Source organism: Ochotona princeps, chromosome 15, assembly GCF_030435755.1.
Source record: "Ochotona princeps isolate mOchPri1 chromosome 15, mOchPri1.hap1, whole genome shotgun sequence".
Lineage (NCBI taxonomy): Eukaryota > Metazoa > Chordata > Mammalia > Lagomorpha > Ochotonidae > Ochotona > Ochotona princeps.
The window spans coordinates 53,971,904-53,986,641 of NC_080846.1; the positions used below are offsets into that span (position 1 = coordinate 53,971,904).

Genomic DNA, 14,738 nt, shown 5'->3' on the forward strand with positions numbered 1-14,738 from the left:
GAAGACAGGAGGAGAAATACCAGGAAAAGAAAGTGGTGAAGCCAGTGTGGGGCATGCGCGGTTGCCTGTGGGAGTCCCGGCTGTCTGCTGCGGACTGAAACCCAGCGGAGGAGACAGGGCTAGAAACACACACCTGCAAGTCACAGGTGTCTGCGGTCAAGTCCGTGTTGAAGCCTCTCTCCATTTCCCACAGCAGCATAGCCCTTCAGCAACAGGGAGGGACAACCCCGGGAGAGGCAGAGTTGTTGAGAAGTGCCAGTCACTCACTTGAGGGGGCCTAAACCACAGATTCACAGCAGGAATCAGACCATGGGTTTAGCCTGAGGAAGTCAGGAGACAAGTGAGGGGTTTGAGATAAGGCGGGAATGCTTGGCAAAATCTCCTCACATCTCCACAGATAATGAAGCTGGGGCCCAGAGAGGCTAGGGGACTTAGCCCAGCCCACCCAGCTGCTCCAGAAGCAGAGCCGCTGTCAGTGACTTGGTCCTGTCTCCTTACCTCGGAGCCCCAGCCCCCAGTGGCCTCTGGCATCTCCCTTGCCACTTGCAAGGGGCATGTGTGCAGCTGCCATGAACTGGAGGGTTATTGGGTTACTGGAGATAGTAGAACTGTCTCCTTATCAGTTCTAACGCTCACTGTCCAGCTGCCGTGTCCTTGCACTCACGCATGTGTGGTCTGTTTGCTGCTTTGAAATGTTTTGGACCCATACTCAGGCGCTGCCTTGAGTCTTGGAGTTGTGTCCTCCCCTGCTAGGCACGGAGCAGATCCTTTTCTTTCACTCATCCTTTCATTCCATCCTCCATCCACCTATAATCCATATGTTCTGGGAATAGAGACTGAGACCCAGGATTTAACTCCAGGCCACCTGCAGCACTGAGGGAGGTTTAACACGCCGCTCAGATGTAAGGGGTTTGTCACCGCTTGGTGTGTGCTGTCTGCAGTCTCAGCTCCAAGAGACCTTGGCCCTTATGTCCTACGCGTACCCCTCTTAGCCGCCTCGTCTAGTCCTGCCGGATAAGGAAGCAATGTCTAATGATCAGCCAAAGCCACTCAGAGGAGTCCGGTTGGACCTGCCCAAATTAACAATGGAGATTTTTATTTTTTTTTCCCCCCAAAGTGAGAGAAAGGCAGAGGTCTCACTTTCTGGTTTACTCCTCAGATGCCTGCAGTAGCAGGGCTGGGCCAGGCCAAAGCCAGGAGCTGGTCACTCAGTCTTCCCCTCACGTGGCAGGGACCCCACCACTGGATGCAGCCCCACTGCCGTCCAGTTGGCCTTTGCAGGAACCTGGAGCTGGGAGCAGAGCTGGACTCCCAGACCCAGGAACTCGGACATAAACTATAGGCACCCCAAGCCGTGTCTCAGCCACCAAGCCAAAGCATCCGCTCAGAGGAACTGGCAGAAGGTAGAAGGATGGAAGAGGCTGCACGTCTGCTTTGAGTCTGGATTCTGCTCTTTTCTGTGTGACCGTGAGCGAGCTGGTCTTGGGCTCTGGTCCCTCTCTGCAGTTCCCTGGGCCTAGCATTCACCTCTGTTGGCTGCGGAGAGCAGTCAGCCAGACACCAAAAGGAAGTGCCTGGCGTCAGGAGATGCAGGGTGATGTTTCCTCTTTAGCCCCGGCCCCCAAGGCATGCAGAGGAAGCCCAGAAGATCTGGGGTCTCTCGGCTGCAGGCATCAACTCCTGACTCTGAGCAGGTGCTTTTCCCCAGCTGGACAGCCAATGAAGTGTGAAGATGTGGGATGACTCAAAAATGGGGTCAGGAGCCCCAAGATTCCTTCAAGATTCCTTCATGCATCCTCCAGGGGGGTTGAGGCACCGAGGCCACACCTCTACACGAGGGCAATTGGGAAAGCAGTGGACTTGGGGTGCCTAACCCCAGCCGATAGGACTTGCAGCTGATGTGGTACCCTGACAGGCCCCTTCTGTAGAGCAGGAATTGTGCTCCTCCCACATGTTTCTGGAAGGAGGAAGGGATTCATCATGTTTTATTAAGCTCCTGGATTTATAGTGAGACTCCTGGAAAGCCAGGGCAGGCCGCCACAGGCTGCACCCTCACTGGGCAGTCCACACCCTCTGTGTGTTTCTGGGTTCTAGGCATCCCCGTCCGGGAGCATGTGTGTCCAAATCCCAGTCCACACCCTTGCGGAGCTTCCCGCCTAGTCTTGGGAATAGCAGAAAGTATGGAAAATAGCAATGGGAGAGAAGCAGCTTCTCTGGAATTCTATAATTAAAGGTTCTAGCACAGTGCCTGGGCCAGAGTGGGTGTTTATAAGCTTCTTTATAAATACACAAGAGTTGTCACAAGTTGCAGCAGGTCCCCAGGTTGGCACAGCATGTGGTAGGTAGACAACATCTGTGCTCAGATGTGACTGGTGAGGGGAGCCGGGGCAGCCTCCCCGCAGAAGTGAGTGGAGACCTGGGCGATCTGAGGGAGGTCTCATGAGGAAGGAGGGTCTTCGTAAAATTAAAAAGGCTCTAAGAAGAGCTGGTACAGTTGGTTGTCGCTGAGGAGCACTGGGCGGAGTTGATAGCTTAGGCTGTGGAGTCAGACCTGGGTTCGAATCCCAGCTCCACCACATAATTATCCTGTGACCACGGGCAAGTTCCACAACCTTTCAAAGCGCTTGTTTCCTGACCTATAAAATAGGAGTAATAATAGTCTGTGCTTTATAGGATTGTTGTGGGAATTAAATGAGGTAGTCATGTAGAGTGCTTATCATAGTCTGTCAGTAAATCCTAGCTTTTGTCATTAGTACTATTTTCAGTTTAATAGTATCCTTATCATTATTCTGCTACTTTTGTGCACTTGCTTATCTTAGCTCACAAGACCTCTTGTCATCTGTTTCCTGCCTGCATGGCCTCCTCACCCACACTTTCATTCCATGACAACAGATCTGCCTCACACTGGGACTTTCATGGCTTTCTGTAGATTTGCAGACACTGGCTCTGTTCCCACAGCACCAGTACCTTCGTCTCTCTGCGGTGTGTGCCTCGTTCCCACCATCTTGATCTTTAGGGTCACTTCCTTGGATGGGCATTTGGCACAATGGGAAAGATGCCACTTGGGGTACCCATGTCCACTATCAGTGCCAGGGTTTGAGTCCAAACTCCACTTCTAACTCCTGTTTCCTGCTAATGCGCATACAAGAGACAACAGGAAATGGCTCACATACTTGGATCTCTGCCTCCCACGTGGGTCCCTGCCACCCTGAATCACATTCCCAGCTCCTGGCTTTGTCGTGTCCCTCATTGTGTGGACATCTGTAGAGTGAGCCAGTCTCTCTGTATCTCTTCCTAAGGTAAATAGCAACAAAGATATGTATTTTTGAAAGGGAATAACTCCCATCCCACTCCTTCCAGAAAGCCTTCCATGGCTGTTCTCCCAAGAACTTGACAGTGTGAGCTGTGCTGCGCTCGCCGCCGTGCTGTCTGCACTCACCCCTGGCTTGCCTGTCCACCTTGCCTCAGGGAACAAACATCTTAAAGATGGTGATTGTGCCCTATCTGTTTTGATATCTCCAAATTCCAGCTTAATACTTAGTGTATTATTTTTCCCAGCTAAATGTCAAATAAAATACCCCAGACAAAAAACCTAGCCAGCATCACGTGGAATATTTTCTGTTATGTGTTCTGATTTTCAGATAAGCATTTGTATTCGGTCCTTGTAGCAGTCCTTAGATTGGTGCTGCTTCTGCTGCCATCTTTCAGATGAGGAAGTAGGCTCAGAAGTTCAGTAGCTCTCCCAAGTTACACAGCTCCTGAGTGGGGAGTGAGGCGCTGTCCCTGCGATCTGTGATTAGGTACACCTTCCTGAGTGGGGGGTGAGGGGGAAGGAGGCCACCCCCACGCCCCAGGCAGTACTTGGACCACAGCGTCCTGATCTCTGATAAGGATATTTACTGCCTGTCTGAGAGGGGGTCAGGAACAACGGCATGACCACCTGTGAAAAAATTAGTCAAAGTGGAGGAGGGATTGTTTAGGGTGGACCTTGAGTATGGCTGGAGACGGTGTGGTTTCATTTGCTGTGACCTGGAGCTGGGAAGGAGATCTCTGGGGTGTAGTGAAGTAGAAAGCTTAGGGACAGAGGGCGCGGGGTGGGGGGAAGGGAGAAGTTGAGGGATTGAGTCGCCTGGTCCTTCCTGAGCACCTGTGCAGTGGTGAGCAAGCTGTGGTCTGGCAGCTCATGCAAAAGTGGATCCGGTTAAGGAGACGGGCAGGGAGGTGCCACAGATTGAGAAGTAGGAGTTTGTTGAAAGAAAAGTGACAAATGAAGAAAGAGATGAAGGTTTGAGAGCCCTGATAGGTGAGACCCCTAAAGTAGCAAGGACAATGACAAGAAGTTAGAGAATCCTTCCCCCTCCCCAGGCCCCAGGTAACCAAGGGGCAGAACATGGGCCTTGGAAGTGAGAGACGGAGAGCAGGGTCAGTTGTTTGTGAAGTCACTGCGAGGAGGTTCTGTTCTAATTGTGAATGAAGGAGTCACACACTGGAAAGACACTGTGTGGAACATTTTGTACTGTGATGTCATTGATCAGGTGTTTCTTATTTCATACAGACTTCATGTGTAAGGTCTCCTCGTGGCATAAAGCAACTGCTGAGGTTCCTTCCGGCGATTGCCCCTGCATTCCAGCCAGCTAGGAAGCAGGGGGAGGAAAAGAAGGATATAAGCCCTCCCTCTGACACTTACCAAAAGTTGTACACATCATTTCTTTGTCTATCCTGCCTGGTCACATAGCCACACTTGAAGGCAAGAGAAGCTGCGAAATGTATTGATTCTGGGGCCCAATGCGATGGCTCAACTAGTTAATCCTCTACAGGATCCCATATAGATCTAAGTTCATGTCCTGGCTGCTCCGCTTCCCATCCAGCTCTCTGCAAATGTGCCTGGGAAAGTCGTAGAGCATGGCCCAAAGCCTTGGGATGCCGCACCCACGTGGGAGACCTGGAAGAAGCTGCATGGTCCTGGCTTCAGATTGGCTCAGCTCTGACCATTGTGGCCATCTGGGGAGTAAACCAGTGACTGGAAGATCTTTCTCTGTCTCCTCTTCTGTCCTTCTGTAAATCTAAGTCTGCCTTTTCAAATAAATGTAAATAAAAACATTAAAAATGTGGATTCTGGACTGTTAAGCGCTGCACAGTAGAGTTTGGTAGCAGGGACATGATTCTGTCTGTTGTTTAATACAGTTGCACCTGGAACTCAGAAGAAGGATGAATGTTGAGGTTGGGTAGTCAGAGTGAGTAGGTTTTAAAGACTATTTGAAAGGCACAGAAAGCAAGAGTGCCTGTGCTACCATTGCTTGTTTGCTCATCAGATACCTACAACATCCCACTGAGCCGGGAACTCCGTGCTGGTCTGTCACGTGGGGGGCAGGAGTCCCCCGTTGGTCGTCATCTGCTTACTCCCCAGGCGTGTTAGCAGGAAGCTGGATTGGAAGCAGAGTCGCTGGGACTCAAACTGGCACTCCGACGTGGAATGCTGGCATCACGAATGGCGGTTCAACCACCTGTAGCATAGAGCTGGTCCCACAAGTGGTAGGATTTTGAGTGAGATGTGATGGGTAGGGATCCAGAAGACATCAGGGGGAGACAACTCAGGAAATGACAGCAGCGGGAGAGGACCCGGACGCCATGCGTCACTGCCGCGTGATAAGGGCGACAAGCCGAGGCGTCCTTGTGTGATAGAACAGAGTCTGAGAAGACATCCATGTGCCTGGATGTCGGAGGTCACGCCGGCCAGCAGGATGGGGAGGCAGGGGAGTACCGGAAGCCAGGGTGCCAGCTGCATGTTTCCTTGAGAGGGCCTGTTCTGTGGGAGGAGAGGGATGGGGTCCTCAGAGGCAGCACAGCCCTTTGGGGCTCCCCAGGCGGGGGTTGGGGAGGCCTGAGGGTGGCTGCAGCAAGAATGGAAGGCTGTACCCCAGGCTCCTTGGCTTGGGAAACCAGCTGCCCCCAGCAGAATAGTTTCCACTCTGCGTAACTGGGAAGTGTGTGGGTCTGGCTAACCACAGGAGGGGCTGAGGAGCCAGCAGACAGATCCTGTTGCTGGGGCCGTGGCTTCCTAGCCAGGGCCTGGGGGCTCCAGGGAGTGCCAGCAGAAGTTACACCGAGCTGTGTGCTGCTTGATGACCTTGAGCTGGGGCTGGGACACACTCCCCTGCATAGCTCACCTGCCAGCAGGTGTGAACCCACCGTGTGCAGTCGGTGGAGCTAAGGTCTCTGCCATCGCGGGGATGGAGCCAGTTCCATTTGCCCCCTCAGGCTGCAGGGCGAGGCAGAAGCCCCCGCCACCCTGTGCGTCACTGGTGTAGCTGTGTGTGGACGGAGCCCCTTCTGCAGGCCTCTTGGGGCCTCCTCAGCCCTCCTCCTTGGTGTGAATTGCAGCGCGCAGCCTGAGACATCTGCTGAATCCATTTCTTTTTCCTCCTGGCTGCTCAGAGCCTTGGCCCAGGACTGCACCGCTCGTCATTTCTGGTTAGAGAGTCATCGGCAACCACAGAAGCACGTTCTGCAGACACGGTGCTGAGCCTGCGAGAGCTGGCTTTCCGCTGGCAGCGAGCCCCCGGAGCCAGTGCATCCGTTAGGCAGAAGCAGAACCTAAGCCACTGCAGACATTAAGTCAAGGTGCACCCACTTTGCCCATTTTATCGTGAGCTGGCCCGGCACCTTTCCCATGTGTCCGGCAGGGAAACTCCGGCCCAGAGCAGGGCACATGTGCAGCTGGGGTTGTGTCACAGCCCTGTGCTCAGGTGCACGGCATCCAAATGCAGGGAGATGGGGAGCTGTGGGGGCAGCCCTGTGAGGACCTCACATGTGGCAGGCCAAGGTGGGAGGCCTGGAGGCCAGGCACACGGCTGCTGCCTCACCCTTGTTCTCAAATGATCCAGAGGACACAACGCCGGTGGAGGCATCCACTCCCGCAGCCCAGAGGAAGGGGCGGCGGCCCCTCCAGCCCACACCACTGATAGTTCCCGTGACTTCCACTCTGCCACCGGACACAGTTCCTCGGCCAGAACCTGTCAGAACTGACTCGGGCTCATTCCAGGCTGCCTGTCCCCGGTGACCTTGTCCAAGCTTGGGCTCTGGGGAGCAGGATGGAAGCAAGTGGCCAAGGGAGTGTGAGCTGAGGCTTCACGGCTCTGGGCTGGTGATGCGCCTGGGTCCACGGGGACTGCGCCACAGTCTGGCCACCAGGCACTGCTGTTAATGCAGCTGGTCCCAGGGTGGGGGAAAAGTGGGGGCGTTTTAGAGGGGCTGCTGTTATGCTTCCCATGTCTAGACCTACTTTAATTTTGGCTTTTGGACTTTTGATTAAACCCTGATTTTTTTTTTTTTTTTTTTTTTTTTGGTTTCCTCATGATGGAGTTGCAGTGTGTGTGTCTGGGAGAGGTGAGGAGGGGCCGTGCTGAAACAACGAGATAAACAAACAGTGACGCGGAGGTGGCAGTGGTGCAGGCGGTGGGCAGGGCCGGCTGGCCGTCTGGGCGGGCTGGGTGGAGGACTCCCGCCCTGCGCATTGGCCAGCTGGCTTGTGTTAAAGCGCTGGCTGAAAATAACTCTCATTGTCTGGGAGCTGCTACTGCAGCAGGGCTGGCTGTGGCCGCCCAAGGGCCAAACGGCTAGGGCTGGTACCACCCACCTCCTTGGGTTCTCAGCTTTTGGGAGTAGTTCCCAGCTGGCCACAGCTGTGCCTGTTGCCCACTAGTGGAGACCCATGGAGGACAGGCTAGGCAGGCTGCTGATGGACCTCTGTGCGTGTCTTGTCTGCCGTGCTTCTGGCTTTGGGGCAGAAAGCGCTGATCTGTAGGGAAACCCTAGTTGGAGTAAAGGGTGCAGAAGGGCATTCTGCCAGACTGTTCTCATCACCCCTCAGCTGCCCAGCTCTGGCCAGACTGGTTAACCTGTCTTGCCTGAGGGTGCCAAGGAAGATTTGGGGTGGCCACAGCCCCAGCCTCAGTAGTGTTGAGACACATGGGTGCCCAGGACCGGGCATTCTGCCCTCCGCCTGACAGATGTAGGTGGAGTTTCCAGACCTGCTTGTGGGCCATGCAGAGGTTATGGGCTGTGAGCCCGGAGTATCCCACCACAGGGACTTTGGTGGGAGGTCGTTCTGGGGTGGGTGGTGGGGGGCATTTGCTGGAGATGCCCGCTGCTTTCCTACAGCCTCTGTGTCTTCCCAGGACTGTCTCCAGGACACTTTAGGCGTCCCCATCTCTCAGGGGGATCTGTGCCTTTGAGCTACGTCTTGATCCACTGGGACCAAGCAGTAGTTGGGGGGTTTTTAGTGGTTCCTATTTCTGCTTGTTGGGTTTTCCCCAGGCCCGGCCCAAGAGGCCTGGCAGAGTAGGGGTGAGTCCCAGAGCAGGATCTGCAGCTCTGAAGGAAGCTCCAGAGTCCGCTGCATTTCCCTTCCCCTGTAAGGAAAGGAAGTGAGGAGGGGCTCACGGGCTGGGGTGCAGGAAGGGAAGGAGCTGCTGCCTCCCTGCTCCTGGCCTCTCTGGGGCTCGTGGGCTGGGCAGGAGTGGGGAAACTGGAGGGCCTGGGCCCTCCTTGCTCACCTGGTGTGTACCAAGTGAGGCAGTTGGCCCAGCTCCAGAGCAGCCTTGCTCCTGTTGCTGCCCGGGATGGGGTTTTGGCATCTGAGTTCTTGCCAGGTCCCTGCACTTGAATAAGGATCAGCGCCAGAGTTGCTTTAAGTTTGAGTTTGTCTTCCTCTTCTCCCATCGCCACCATTTTAGGCGGTGGTTTGTCTGCCTGCTTGCCTTCTTACCTGCCCCTCTCCTCCAGGGACAGTGGTGTTTAGACTGCCTCCTAGTCTAAGGGGAAACTAGGGCAGGATCCAAGAAGGGGCGAAGGTTATTTTGCTGTCAGAATATTGAGGAACAGCTGCTGAAGCAGGGGTGGAGGCAGGCAACACTGTGAAACAGGAGGCAGGTCTTGCGTGTCAGAGCATCACACGCATTCTTGAAGGTTTGTGTGTATTTTATGCGTTTGAAAGGTAGAAAGAGAAACAGACATGGGTATAAATCTTCCATCTGCTATTTTGCTCTCCAAGTGCCCACAGCAGGCAGGACTGCGCCAGGTCAAAATCTGGTGTGGGAAATATAATCGGGGTCTGCCGCATGAATGGCAGGGACCCAAGTTCTTACGCTGTCACCTGCTGCCTCCCAGAGTGCACATTGCCAGAAACTTGACAGCAGAACCAAGACTCAAACCCAGCATCCAGATATGAGTGGCCCAAGCTGTGCTTAACCACCGTGCCCAGCTCCTGCTCTGGAGGGAGCTATGAGGATCACCCACAGTGTCCCAGACATAAAGCATTTCTCATTTAATCCTCATAAAACCCTGTGAAGCAGGGAGATTATCTTGAGCTGACGGATGAGTTCGCCAAGGCCAGCGACTGAAAACCCCCCTGTTCCCCAGTCGGCGCCCTGTCCTGGTCAGCGGCTCCCTCCTGTTCCCCAGTTGGCGCCCTGTCCTGGTCAGTGGCTCCCTCCTGCTCCCCAGTTGGTACGCTGTCCACTCCTGGTTAGTGGCTCCCTCCTGCTCCCCAGTTGGCGCCCTGTCCACTCCTGGTCAGTGGCTGGCTCCCTCTGCTCCCCAGTTGGCACTCTGTCTGCTCCTGGTCAGCGGCTCCCTCCTGGTCGAAGTTTTCAACAGGGAGATTGCAAGGACCTAGTTCAGATCTGCCTCCCAAGGTGGTCTCTGCAGGGCCACTGAAGGAAACGTCAGGGAGACAGACCTTTCCTGAGACCAGAACTATGTCAGCTGTGCTCCCTGGCTGTCCCCAGAACTTGGCAAGTTGTCTTTCTGAAGGGCAGGGCAGCCTCCTCCATATATTGGAGAACTTTGGACTCAGTGCATGTTGTGGGCCGCAGGCTGGAGCCCTTGGCCAGGCTGTGGGCCCACCCCCTTCAGGGTGGCTCCCCTCATAGTGAGAAGCCAGAGGCTGGGGCATTCCCCTTCTCCATCGCCCTTCAGCCCTGGAGCATGGAGAAGGCTGGGGCCACTGTGCCTGTCCTCAGTGTCACTACAGCTCCAGAGTAGCCTCTCCCTGCTTCCTGGTGATCTCCGTGTCCTTGGGCTTCAGTGCGTCTTCTGTACCACAGGCTCCCACTGGAGGTGGCTTTGCAGCCCAGAGGAGACCAGCTGTTTCCCAGTAGCTCACCTGGCCGGGGGTGTGCAGCCACAGCAGCTGCTGGCAGTGGGTGGGTGTGAGAGGAAGTCGGGGTAGGCTGGTGCTCACGTCCTCCCGATGGCAACAGGCTGCCGCCTCCCCCATCTGCCACTGACTTCCAGAGCAGATACAAGAAAGCTATTTTAGCAACACAGACTTGGGAGCAAAGATCAGGCGACAGGGATGTGTTCAGAACTCGGACAGAGCCTGGGGATGTTTCACCCCCTTCTGGCTTAAACTCAGCAACAGCAGGGGCCTGGCTCCAGTTAGGTTGCAGCCCTGCTCTGGGCCTGTGTTGGGCCGTTGGGCTTATTTGGTTGAGGCCTGCTACTCCCAGGGTGTACAGACGTGCTGAGCTGGTGCTTTGCAAAGTACTTCCAGAGTGAGCGATCCAGCCTCATGCTTGCCTATCTTGCTGTTGGTGACAGGAAGGAAGGAAATTTGAGATGGATTCACCCATGAGAGAAGTTTGATTGCCATGTGGTCTCACGCATTCTTGATGCACCTCACCGGCATCGTAACCCTGTTTGCAGCCCAGGTAGATGGGCCCAACACTTGGGTCTAGCAACTCTGCACCATAGGTTTACCAGCTGCTCACTGTACAGTGGGTGCTTGTCAGAAACTGGAAGCTATAAGAATAAACGATCCTTCAGGGGCCAGCTGCATATCCCCAGCTGGCTTGATACATGTCACGTATGTCCTAAATGAGAAAACGTGACAGAAATAAATGATGTTGAAAGGTTTTTCTGTTGAATCTTTAGAAAGCAAGTCCCTCCCAGGAGTCTTGTGGAATAATGTAGGGCCTGGACCTATGCGATTTGTGTCTCCGGGGATGATGATGCCACAGCGTGGTGGCGTGTTTGGGTACAGGGTGCTAGAGCTGATCTTGGAGCAGTAGGTAGTGGACAGCATGAGATGAAGGCCCTCCAGGTGACTGACAGCAAGCTGGGGGAGCAGTCAGCCGGGTGTCAGTCAAGCATGTATGCCCGACACAGGAGTTTGCAGCAGGTGGGGGTGGTGGGCAGGGAGAGGAGATGGGTGCAGTGAACAGACCGCCCTGACAGGTGGTGGAGCATAGGCGGTAGATCCAGTGGAGAGGAGTGGGTGTAGCATGCGTGGGGCGGGGCCACCTCTAATGCCTTGGGCTGTATTTACACTCAGACTGTTCGTGTACTTGGCATATGGTTAGTAGACAGAACAAACTCTGGTCTGGTAGTATCCAACACTAGAGTGTGTTACCAAAGGCCCAGACACTTTGCTGTGCCTGCATTCAGTGGGAGATTTTATAAATGTTTCTTTAGAAAATGAGAACAATATCTTTATGCTAATGCTCGTCTCAGTCGCTCATCACCTGCTGGGAGGCGGTGGGCTTAAGATACAGCAGGTGACTTGGGGCAGGGAGGGCGCCCATCCCAAGAACTGCACCCTTACAGGCCCATCCGCTGAGCCATGTGACTTCCACAACAGACCTCAACCAGTCCATGGAAAATGGAATTACAAGATGAGGGTGTGTGTGTGTGTATGCACGTGCAACATTTTACAAGTCCATACATACAAAGGCTCTTCCAAAAGTTTGTGGAAAATGCATTAGTATGGAGTCCAGGATCGTTGCAGCAGCTAAAGGTGCCACCTGCATACACGCTGTGTACCTGCTGCCACCCTGTGTCAGCATGCTAATTCGAGACCTGGGTGTCCAGCTTCTGATCTGGCTCCCCACTGATGCACCCTGGAAAGCAGCAGAGGGTGGTTGAAGTCCTTGGGCTGGTGCCACCCTCTTGGGAGACCAGGAAGGAGTTCCTGGTTCCTGCATTTGACCTGGCCATTGCCCCTTGCCATTTAACCCTTGCCATTGCAGCCATTTGGGGAGTGAACCAGCAGATTTCTTTTTCTCTGTCCCTCTGCCTTTTAAGTAAATAAAAAATAACACAAAAAGCTCATTCTGAAAACACCACAGGGATTTCCAAGTTTTCTGTACCAAAATATTTTCATTCCATTTTCCATAACTTTTTGAAGTACTTTCATACATGTATGCGCATAGATACATGAAATAGCTTTGTGGGCTGTTGCATATACTTCTTCCTTGAAGTGAATTCTGCTATCTGCCCTGTTTTAATCTGCTAGTTTCCATTTAAGATAACGTCAATCTTAGCTCACTAACTTGATTCCACCACCATTGATTTAGAAGGCATTGCTCAACCAAACTCAAATCCGTAGAATGGGACAACAGGAGGACTGGGCTCTTGTTGGTGACCTGAAGCCCGCAGTCGGACTCTCCCCAGGTAGGGAGGTTTCAGCCCCATTGACTTGGCTTCTCTCCTGCAGAGCTCCATGAACCTGCCCCCTGACAAGGCGCGGCTCCTGCGGCAGTATGACAACGAGAAGAAGTGGGATCTCATCTGTGACCAGGTATGGGAGCTGGGTGGGAGCAGGGAGGTGGGTAGACAAGGCAGCAGGGCCAGTGGCACTGACAGCAGCCCTGGGTGCCCAGAGGAACCCTGGCCCTCGGTGCATGCTCACTTCTGTCCCAAGGAGACTCGTTTTGGTGGCCGCATCCCTCTCCGTCTCACTGGATTTGTTCCAGTGGTGGTAGAGCAAAGGTGGTTTGTATTGGTCTGGGGTGCAGGGCTGGCCATGGAACATTTGGGGGCTTTCCCAGCAGAGCCTGCTTTTCTGTCTTTTCCAGGGTTTGAGCTGTGGCCAGCAGGGTACCCCAGGGGACTATGCCTGTCACTTTTCCCAGAGCTGGCAAAGTGAAAAGCCTCTGTCCCTCAGGCTCCTGTTGGCAGACCTGGGGATAGTCAGGGGCGTGAATTGATAGATGCTGCCTACAACCGGAAGAGAACTGAAATCATGGCTTTGCTCTGAACCAGAATCTTCTAACACCACTGATCTGGCTTTTTCCCTTGCATGCATTTGAAGGGGACAAGTCATGAGCCTGTCTGCAGGGCCAGGAGCGTTGGCTCTTCCTTCCAGGTCTCGCATCGGTATGGAAGTGCCTAGCACAGAATGTGGGCAGTGTAGTCCACAGCCTTCACGCTCAGGGCCTTACATTGTCCCCCAGACCTCCAGTGCTCACCGAGCTCCTTCAGCTGTCTCGGTTGTGTTGGCCTCTGCATGACCAGAATGCTGAAGTTTTCATCAGAGGAGGGCAGGCTGGGCCAAGGGAGAGAGGCCAGCGCTGCGCCCTGGGTAGAAGGGAGCAAGGGATGACTTTGCTGAGTGTCTGGCTTGCTCGGACTGGGGGCTCAGGGTTGGGGAATGGGCTCAAGTGTCTTCAGGCCTGACCTGTGTCCACACCTTGAAGCCAGGACAGCCTGTGCGGCAGCATCTGGAGCTGAGGAGGCTGACTTCCAGGAGGCCAGGTGCCCTTCCCTGGGCCTTCCTGACCCCTTCCGTCCATTGGCCAGGCACAAAATGACGTTTTCCCAGTCATATATTTATCTTGGCTACTGTTCATGACTGTAGTCCCTTTGACATAGTACCACTATGGACCACTAACTGGAGGAAGAAAGGACCAAAAAGTTGGAGATACCCCAGTAGAAGTCAGGAAGGGACCCAAGGGTCAGGCTGTGCTAAGGGCGGGGACAGCGTCAGGAGGTGGAGTCCCCTCACGCTGAACACTGTGTTAATAGGAATCCCACACTCCCAGCTGCAGTGCAGTGGGAGTTTGAGGTTATGCAAGGTCATTTGTTTGAGGTGCTGTGCCGCTCACGGTTCTGAGAACAGACCCCTGCTCCACTGTGCTCTCCTCAGACTCAGGTGCCTGTGTGTCCACCTAAGCTTGTTGCCTCCCCTCCCCCAGGAACGGTTCCAGGTCAAGAATCCTCCCCACACATACATCCAGAAACTCCAGAGCTTCCTGGACCCCAATGTCACCCGAAAGGTGAAGTATGAGCCAGCGAGGCCCCTTTGACTGGGGGCTGGGCGGCAGCTGCTGAGAAAGAAGGGTGTATTTCTGGGCTCTGAGAGCAGGGCCTGGGGTGGCCAGGATGGAAGTGAGACTCCTCCCACCCTCTCGTGTCCTCCTGTCGTCCCCCTGACCCCATGACTTTGCATTGGGAAGTTGGATTGGGCGCCCATCAGTGACAGAGGACCTCCCCGTTTACAGAAGTTCAGGAGGAGAGTGCAGGAGTCGACCAAAGTGCTGAGGGAGCTGGAGATCTCGCTCCGTACCAACCACATCGGGTGAGTGGATCTGGCCAGGCACGCAGGACCACAGAACTCCAGGCTGTTCCACTTACAGCTTTTCTTCCCTTGGCTCTGCCAGCTGCTGATGCCTCTGGCAAGCCTGGGGCCTCTCCTGGGGTCCTCAGCCTGTGGCTTTGAGTGGAAGACATTCCCCAGCAGCTGAGCCGGGAGTCTGCCTGTGGCCTGGTGCTGGGCCAGGCGAGGCTCAAAGAAGGCTGCGGTGGGGGTGGGGTGGGTGACGGCGACCCGGTTCCTGCTCAGGCTCTGATTGGATTTCTTGTTGCCTCAACTGTTTGCTCATTTGAGAGGAAACAGTGTTTATGGGTAATAGAAGGCAAGAAAGAAGACTTCAGGCAGTGGGGTTGACCGTCTTCTG

The 14,738-nt window shown here is 54.4% G+C and overlaps 1 protein-coding gene across 7 annotated transcripts in view; it reads left to right on the top strand.

Moving 5' to 3' along the window:
* Window positions 1-14,738, top strand: part of FMNL3 (formin like 3) — a 53,371-nt gene that overhangs the window by 22,207 nt on the left and 16,426 nt on the right. For all 7 annotated transcript variants that reach the window (XM_058673747.1, XM_058673748.1, XM_058673749.1 and 4 more), the window contains exons 2-4: window positions 12,497-12,580; window positions 13,977-14,057; window positions 14,283-14,359. In XM_058673747.1, the coding sequence (XP_058529730.1) occupies window positions 12,497-12,580; window positions 13,977-14,057; window positions 14,283-14,359 (242 nt within the window). The remainder of the gene's footprint in view (window positions 1-12,496; window positions 12,581-13,976; window positions 14,058-14,282; window positions 14,360-14,738) is intronic.